The sequence below is a fragment of the Talpa occidentalis genome, unplaced genomic scaffold (genome assembly GCF_014898055.3).
Source record: "Talpa occidentalis isolate TD23 unplaced genomic scaffold, MPIMG_talOcc4v2.1 talOcc4.12, whole genome shotgun sequence".
NCBI classification, from domain to species: domain Eukaryota; kingdom Metazoa; phylum Chordata; class Mammalia; order Eulipotyphla; family Talpidae; genus Talpa; species Talpa occidentalis.
In genome coordinates this window covers 23180101-23189659 of record NW_023601212.1, presented here as the reverse complement: position 1 = coordinate 23189659, position 9559 = coordinate 23180101, and the positions used below count along the sequence as shown (strand labels likewise).

General features: G+C 34.9%; 1 protein-coding gene across 1 annotated transcript; it reads right to left on the bottom strand.

Moving 5' to 3' along the window:
- Positions 1 to 2407: 2407 nt before the first annotated feature.
- LOC119242110 (olfactory receptor 151-like) lies at positions 2408 to 4320 on the bottom strand. The gene is made up of 2 exons (XM_037507890.1): positions 4297 to 4320; positions 2408 to 3337 (listed from the first exon to the last, which is right to left on the bottom strand). Exons 1-2 carry the CDS (start codon positions 4318 to 4320, stop codon positions 2408 to 2410), a joined length of 954 nt encoding a protein of 317 aa, XP_037363787.1.
- Positions 4321 to 9559: the final 5239 nt, after the last annotated feature.

Here is a 9559-nt window from a genome sequence, read left to right as displayed (position 1 = left end):
AGATAATCAAGGAACATGTGGAAACATTTAAGAGTGATGGGTAAATTTATTGCTTGTGGGAATGGTTTCATGAGTGGATAGATATGAATGTCAGTGATAATCTCATTGTACACTTTAAACACGTACATCGGTTGAAGGTCATGAAATAGTTACAAAAACAGTTATAAGAAAATTGAGAAGGAACATAGCTGGACTTGTTATTTCCTTCTGGCAAAAACAGTTTTTAAGTAGTTACTCTTGGTTTCACAGGGAATAATGAGATTGAGTGGGATGAGCAGACAGAGGTGTTATTCTGCAAGTCTCTTCACAGAAAAAGCACACGCCTTGGAGTTTCCCTTTTTTTGACAATGGAGTCTGGAAATGCACATACATCTTGAATACATTTTCACTATGACCACTGACTTTTCTGTAAATCATTCCTGGAAGAAATCAATCTTTAGACAGGAAGGTCTTCTTCTAAAATTAGATTTTCCTATCTGTGGTTTTTAAAGAAATTGGAGCTTTCGTAGCAGGAATTATTCCAAGTTTTGAATATTTCTCCCTGTTCTTCCTCAACAGGAAAATAAACATTCTAGTCATTTTATTTAGTATCTAATTTCTTTAAGAATATGGAATTGCTTGTGTGTGTGTGTGTGTGTGTGTTACACATTTTTCCTTTGTGTAGATCAAGTAATACATAGGACTTTGTAATCACTCCTGGCCAAATTCATTTTCATTTATAACAAGATTTAAAGTGAATTAAAAATTTTTAATCCCAGTTATAATTTCATTTGTATTATATTGCTTCAATATGGGAGATGAGAACTTCCATGAAATACTGTTAAAAACTTAAAATTTTACTTTAAAATAGGGTTACAACTGTCTGTTTTTGGTTTCTGTTGACATCCTTCTTTGGTTATTTCATACACATATTTAAGGTATTAGCATAAATATCCCCCTTTTGTATAGTTATTTATCTAAATTCGCTAACTTATCCTTAATCAAGTCTAATTCTAACATATCTGCTTGGTGTATAACAAAATTATTGATTTATTAGACCTCTAAGATAGTAAATTCCATAATAATGGGACAAAAAAATGAATGAATGGAATTTCAGATACTGTCATCTGATCTCGCCATTTCTATGCAAAATGTGAAATGTACATTATTGATCATTGTCACTTGAGCTATTATTCATGTAGCTTTTGCTATTGTCTCTTTCATAATGGAGATGTGAGAAACTGAATTCTCAAAGGAGATCTGACACTTTGTGAACATGTGTATCTGTGCCTGCACTTGCTGGGAGAGTAGAATGACTTTTACTTGGTAATCAGGTGCTATTTAAACCACCTGGGGAGGCAGTATGCTGTCCAATTTGAAACTCGCTCTACCTCCTTAAATTAGTAAAATGGCAACTTTGGAATAACAATGAAAAGAAAATAACTATGAGCAATTTTTAGTAGAAAATATCACCATCCACTCTGCCCATGAGAAGGCAAATAGAAAGTGAAATAACAGGAGACAACTGATGTCCACGTCAGAGTTTAAGAAAAGAACCCGGGGCAATCACAACTCTGGCCAGTGTGCTTGAGGAGAGAATTTCTTGGGAAATGTTCTGTGGAAAGGAACAGGATGAGACAGTGTGCAGAGGAGAATCACTTAGAGCTGTGTCTTAGGGTCATGTCCATGACCGGTGCCTGCATATTTCTAAGGAAAGCTATTACTTATGAAGTGATAGAATTATCAGTTGCCTGTAAATTTTGTTAGGTTAAAATACCTTTTCAACAACTAGCTTCATTGGCCTACATTGTACTAGATACTTTGCTGTTAATGATTATTAAATTCATTTTGTGAATGTTCATTAATTTTAGAAAGGTATGGTTTTAAGAGAAAGATATATGGCAGAACAAAAAAAGGTGGACCTATGAAAGGATCATCAATTAGTCATTTGTCCAATTACATTTTGCAGCCCCCCATGACCAAGGGTTAAGATTATTGGTTTTTGTCACAGTCTAGTCTTAAGGAACTTACTGAGTGTTAAATATACTGAATGTTCTGTAGCTAGTTATATTAGGCAGAAGGAGGTGAATGTTAATTTGCTTCATCTAAAGGAAAATATTCTATCTGGAATATTCTCATTAAGGAAGGAAGACCATGAAAATTAAGCTCAAAAGAATTTTTGAAATGAACCTCTTTAAACTTCACCAGTGACCTATTGAGTAATAACATGTAAAAGCTTGCTAAAGGGATGTGTGTGTGTGTGTTATGTATGTATCCATATGTTTACCCAAGCTTCCATAGAAGGGTTAATATTGTTAGAGCAAATCAGAATGTATTGTTACCTTTTAGAAAGAGAAGTGGGTTTTAAAAAGAAATCAGAACACTGTTGCCATGACTTTCAGTGATTGACTCTTACCCTGAGGTGACCTTACCTCATCCCCAGGACTTTTCTCAGCACATTCTTTACATCCTTATTTCTCAAGCTATAGATCAAGGGATTCACCATGGGGACCACCGTGGTATAGAACACAGAGGCCACCTTCTCCTGCGTCATGCTGCTGCTGGAGGAGGGCTTAAAATACATAAACACGATGGAGCCATAAAAGATCCCAACAGCTGTAAAATGAGAGCCACAGGTACCAAAGGCTTTGGACCTACCTTCAGCTGAGGGAATTCGAAGAACGTTGGCAATAATGAAAGCATAAGAGACAATGATGGTCCCAGTGGTTGACAGCATATCAAATCCACCTACAAGTAGTATCATAAGCTCATTTAGATTGGTGCTAGAACAGGAGAGCTTGAGAAGAGGAACTATATCACAGAAATAATGATGAACAACATTGTCCCCACAGAAGGATATCCTGACCATAGAGAGTGTGTGGGCAAAAGCTCCAAGTAGTGCCATGGTATAGACCCCAGTCACCAACACATTGCACACCTTTTGGGACATGGTAACACTGTACAACAGAGGATTACAGATAGCCACATATCTATCATATGCCATTGCTGACAGCATAAAACACTCTCCAATAGCAAAAACACAGAAGAAGAAAAGCTGTGTGATACATCCAGGGTAGGAAATAACATTTTGCTCCAATACAAAGTTTCCCAGGAGTTTGGGGGTAACAACTGTTGAGTAAAAGAGATCGATGAATGACAAATTACCCAGAAAGAAGTACATGGGAGATTGGAGCTTGGCATTGAAAGTGATTAGGAGAATCATGCCCAGGTTTCCCACTATAGTGACCACGTAGATTCCCAGAAACAGGAAGAAGAGGGGCAGCTGGAGTTCTGGCTGGTGTGTTAATCCTTCTAGGACAAACTCAGTCACAATGGAATAATTGCTCCATGTAATTTCCTTCAGCAAACAGGATATATAAAACAAGGAAAAAGGAAAGTGACAGTATGAAAGCTATGTTCCCTGATTGGTAAAGGCCTTATTGCTATTATGACAGAAAAAAAGAACAAACAACAATTAATTACTTGTAAAAACATTGTCAATAATAACCCATTGGAATATAATTCCATATTTTGTTAACATTTAAAAATACTGATAGTTAAATTTATATTTTGATGTTAAACTGCTATATTTAGCCAAAGATATACAAAGATATTCAGAAACATAAACCCATTCAGTGTATTTTTAAAAATTGTCAGAGATTATCTGATAAGTTGAAACTGTCATTGAGTTTTATGTGATCATTGATCTAATTGATTGGTGTATGGAACAAGCAGGCACTAAGCAATTATGGATTCACTGGGACATAGCTTATAGTGTTGAAACCTCTGTGCTCTAGTGACAGGGAGGGTTTTTTTAGTGTTAACAATGTACTTTATTAGTTAGCATCAAGACTTTTATGCACACTAGTTGTTATTTACCCCATGTGCAGAGTTCTCCTCTAGCAGGAAAGAGTAGTGAATATATATTGTAGGGTCAGGATCAATTATAAGAAGGAAACGCAGAAACACTTATGCTCCAACTTAAGGAGAACTTACATAATTCTGAAGTTTTCAAATGAGTGAGTACTCCACTATATATTTTTCTTTTTAGGAAGATTTTTGAAATATTTTGTGGTACATCCTAGGAAATTAATGAAATAAGGGATTTTTTTCCTGGTTATTCCACCCACTCCACTCCCAACAGAAAACTCTGCTCTTCCAACTTCAGGTGCATTGAGTTAGGTAATAGTCACACTATTTGGGTATAAATTTTTATTCTTTTGGGATATAAATGTAATTGTTACTTGTAGTTCCCTTTTAGTTTCCTCTCACAAGAGAATGCTTTACGAAAAGGATGCTCAGAATTTGTGTACTTACTTCAATACTTTCAAGACTTTGCATTTTCTTTCTTAATGTGAAATCAATTTATACTAACAACTGTATGCATGTTTTACCTGTCCAGTGCCTTACCGATTTTGATTCAAGTTTGATTATTAACACCTACATGAAAAAAATATCAAATGGCAACTATAGGAAATGAAGAAATAAAACCCCATTCTTACCATCTCTAAAGATGAGTCCCTGCACCAGCTTTGTTACCTCTGCACAATGTGTCTTTGGGAAAGGCACTTCCCCTGTTTTTCTACACAGTGATGGAACTGGGTGGATCATCTCTAAGAACTATTATAGCTTTATGCTTTAATGACAGAGTGAGCAATAATGAGATCCCTTTCCACCCCTATATCCTAAGCTACCCTTTCTAAGCAAGGGAATACACTGACTTGTTGTTTGCAGGTCTTGGACCTCCAAGGGATGAATGAGTACAATATTCTCCTAGGACCACAAGATCCAAAGGAGATTATCAAAGGTGAAATTGTCCCGAGAAGATAAAAAAACAATTAATAAATTATATTTACATCCTGAATAATGGCACACAAAGAATACTGGCATTCCCAATGTACAGAATTAAAAGTTTGGTCTCACTTATTGGAAGGAGAAAAGGTATTTTTGCACAAAATGGTAATGACTCCCATTGTAGGATAGTTATAAGATGATCACAAATAGCTATTCAGTAGTTTTAGAAGTTCTCACTCTTCAATAAACAGAGGACTCAGCTTTCACCTGTGCTTCAAAAATTGAGCATAGTAACTCTTGCTTTTTGATTTTTAATTCTTTGTGTGGTTATTAGTCCATGAATAAGCATCCCAGTAGTCACAACGATGATCCAGATAGCTTCTTATTCTTTATTGGATTCGATTTAATTTTCAGGGAGTTTCTTGACAAGACTTTATATGACCTCTTGTGGCTCTATAACCTGTAATTATGAGAAACACAAGACTGTCTAGTCTCTCCACTCCTTTTAAACATCATACAGAAAATCCTAATGTGATGAGAAAAGAAAATGATATAAAAATGGGGAGGGAAATATAAGACAGTCTTTATTTGTAGATGGCATGATTGTTTATGTGGATTGTTTTTTTAAAAACACAGAAAAATCCTCTTGGAACTAAGTGATTATAGCAAGTTAGAGGATGTGAGATTAATATACAAAGGTAAAATTTCACAAATGAACAACTGGAATTGGAAATGTAAAACATCATGCCAATTCTATAGCACAAAAATGGTGAGTTATTTTGCTGTAAATTTCCCAATAAACATTCAAGATCTATATAAAGGTAGTGACAAAATTGATGAAAGAAATAGAACAAGACCTAAATAGTCTATAAACGTGCATACCACGAGCCAATACTATTAGATTGTCATTTCTTCCCAACTTGACCAAAAGATAATTTCACTTAACACTTCATTTATAATTTCAATAACCTATGCCAATTTCAAAGACATTAAAAAACAAGAAGGCATAAGAAAAGAAAAATGGATGAGCTATAAAAGTCATCCTACATTTGGTACACATATGTACAAACTACTGCTAAAAATACCAGCAAGTGGCCAGATAGAGACAGACAGACAGATGGTCAAGAAAAGACAGAGATACAAAGAATGAATAGAATCACTTTATTTAAATGGTGTCGCAGTACACAAGCTTTCATAAACAAAAATGTTGTATAAACTTTCATCATCATAGAAGCAAAATTAATTTTATTTTATTTTTTAAATAATTCATATATATTTTACATGGAGAGACTATAAACGTAATATCATCATTTTCTCAAATGATCTTAGAAAGTAAGGTCTGTTCATTCCTCCTGCATTGTAGTCAATACTGGTGGCTTCTTCTGATTATTTAACTTTCTTCATCCTCTATTTTTTAAAGTAGTTAGAGTTGCTATGTAGCATTTTTTTTCTTGTACATTCCTAATGCAGTCATGTCTAATATCTCTGTTACACAGAGTGTGAAAACCTTCCCAGTGATTGGGGTGCTGTTTTTTCTCCCTTCTGAGGTGTTTTATTCACTTTTCTCTAAACTGGGAGGGTGGGAGCAGAGTGGAGGGGAGAATTGTGTGTGTGTGCCTCTTATTTCAGAGATGGGGTCATGTGTTTCTTCCCAAGATTTTGTTTCAGGTTCTGATGCAAGGTTTACTTCCATCTGTTTGTTGGTGGAACTTCTGCCCATTGGCATAGTCTAGGAATTCAGCTCAGTGATAGAATAAATATGATACCCTGAAACCTTTGCCTGCACTAGAGAAGAGCTCCTTAAATTATAGTTTCCACATCTGGAAATTTGCATGGAAAGTTTATCTTCTGTAATTTCTAGTTAAAATTATTACCTTCAAGTCAGAATCTTAGTAATAGATTATGTTAAAATATGCAGCAAGTCAGGTTTGCACTTATTTTCCTGTCTTTCAAATGACTCTTATTAGTGTTTTTCTTTTTGCCATCATTGGATTGTCTTCTGATTGTTTGTTGCCATCACTGTGGCTGTATGAAGAGTTTACACAAAAATCCTTCCATGGTGAGTTTTCGTACTAATCTCATCGTGATTTCCTTTTCCTAATCACTAATGGCGACAGAATTGAGAAAAAAAAAGTCTGAAGAACGCGCTTTCTGTGTTCTTATTTGCCTGGAAATCAGTGTATAATTTAATATTATTTCTTACCCCCTCTTTATTGAGATGATCTTGTCTTTATTATTTAGAAATTGAAAAGATTACAGCAGGTTGGATATTGGAAGAATTTAAACAAGACTATAGAACATGTTCATGTAAGGCTTTTAATAAATATCACAAAGAGAGCAGGTGGAGGCAGATACAGGAGGTCAAGAAACTTTTGACTGCAAATCTCAGGAGTCCTTTATATTTGTTAAGAATGCATTTTCCTGATTGAATACCAATATTTGTATAATGAGTATTGTTTTAAATACATTTAAAATGTTTTAAATTCATTGAAGTCACTACTTTCATAGAGCTTGCATCTTAGAAGTGAGAAACAAACAACAAACATTTTAAAATGCATGGCACTGACACATGATATACTGAAATAAAGCATATATGAGACTGGGAGGCTACTTCAATTGAGTGTCAGGAAAGGCTTCTCTGAAGAAGTGATATTGCAGGTGCGATTCTAGACATTGAGGATTGTGGTGATGAGTATGTAAGCTGGGGTCAGCCCACACAAAAGCTAGGAAGCTTATGAGTCTGTGGTGCACAGTGTAGACTGAGGTTAGACTGTTGTGATTGATGGAGAGCTCTTGCATAAGAAAAAGAGCTCTCTTGTGTGGTAGTGCCAGATCAAAAGATTTTTAGGAGAAAAACACATTACTTATGATTATTTGAAAATGTTTAGCAGTTAAACATATGACTAGGAATGTGGTGGTTATGAGTGCTAATCTGCATGGACTGTGTGGAATAGCAGAATTATTGGACCTGACTATAGAATACAGATAAAATCCTTGTGTTACTCAATGGAATATTACTCAGCATTCAAAAAAGATAAACACATGCAATTTGCAGCAACATGGATGGAACTGGTGGGATCATGCTCAGCAAAATAAGCCAAAAAGAAAAAGAAAAATACCGGATGGTCTCACTCATAACAGGAAACTAGAAAACCTAAATAAGGGACCAGGAAAAGGAATAACTTTAAGAAAGAAAAAAATCAAAGTCAACAAATAACTATGAACCAGAGACACACTGCGGGGGGAGGGCGGGGAAAGGAGGAACTGGGGTCAAAATCGGGGTTGCAATTGTATGGGGAATATAAAAATTTAAAAAAAAATTATTTCTCTAAAAAAAAAAAAAAAAAACCCATGTGTTACTATTTTCCAGGAACCTGACCTTGGGTACAGTGTGGAACTTTCTGAGTTTCAGGTTTAATCATTAGAAAATTTCAGGATGGATTAAATATGCTTCAGTGCTATTAGAGACCTGCCTTATTTTTCTAGAATTTTCTGGATTTTAATAATATCAAATTTATTTAATAAAGTGGTAAGAAAAGCTAAAGTGGTTGGCATAGAGAAGAAACCTAGAACACTCTCATCTCCTTTATTTTCATGTAGTCTAAGAGAGGAAAAGTAAATATAAGAATTCTTTTAATTCTCTGCAAATACAAAACCAACTATGCTTTAATCAACATGAAAGTAAAGATTCTGTTTAAGTCAGGGTATTTGTTTGAATCCACTCTTCTTCTGTTTAGTAGCTGATCTTCAGAGAACTAACATATCCTCTCTGCATCTAAATTTCCCATTAATATACCATGATAAATAAGACAGTTGTGATTGTAGGGTTTTTATAAGGTAATTCCTATAGAGATGGTGTTTAATAAATCTGTTACTGATATTGTTAAAACTCATTTGTTGAGTAAGAAATTTTCCTTCCTTCCAGCCCCTTTTTTCGCACTGGGCCCTGGGAATCTGTACACATCTTGTTCAGACAGCAGGAGAAAACCTTAGGAGGTATAAAAAGTATAAAAGAATATACCTTAGGAGGTATAAAAGAATCAGAGGCAAGAAGGGGTAGTCCAGAAAGATATATATGTATTTAGAAGTTTGACTGCACACACTCTCTATTCAGTTTTTTTAACTTATACTTCTTATTTGTAGAAATTTATTCATTTAATAAATAGTGTTTGAACAACTATGTCATTTAAAACTCTAGGTATTAGAGATCTAGAGAAAAGACACAGGGTCATAAAGCTGACCTTCTAGAGAGGTAAATGAGATCACCCAACTAGTGTATTGTTAGAATTGTTTAAATAAAGTTGACATGTGTGCTATGAAAGGGATCGATATTCATATTTCACATTTATCTATTTTGCTCCTTGGAACTTGGAAAAAAGAAAATAACTTACTGAACATATTAGAGTGTTTATGTCCAAATTTTCAAAGTCCCAATATGATTTTCTTCTGACACCTTCCAGAGTGAAGAGTCAAACAGTAGTGGAAGGGTATATCAGTTGTCTAAACTTTTCTGTTATTTTCTGCAATGGTCCATCTTCTAGCTTTTTAGTCTAGTTTTGGTCACAGTCTGATTGCAGGAGAAGAGTTTCTATGTGAACTGTGAAAACTACTTAAGTAACATGTTTCCCCCAGGAATGTGTGAGCATGTGTGTGGAACTGAGACTATCCTCAGTGCTTATCCACTTCTCTCCTCAGTTCTCTTGGTACTATGTTGTCCCTTTCTTGAATGTAGAATCTTTTGCTCTGTTTTTGCAATATTTTCAAAAAATATTACTGCTGTTACAAA

Coding starts and splice junctions, on each gene's coding strand:
- LOC119242110 (XM_037507890.1), bottom strand. CDS start 4,320: ATGCAAAGTCTTGAAAGTATTGAA. Junction 3,338..4,296: donor AAAGTCTTGAAAGTATTGAA/GTAAGTACACAA, acceptor TGTTTGCTGAAG/GAAATTACATGGAGCAATTA.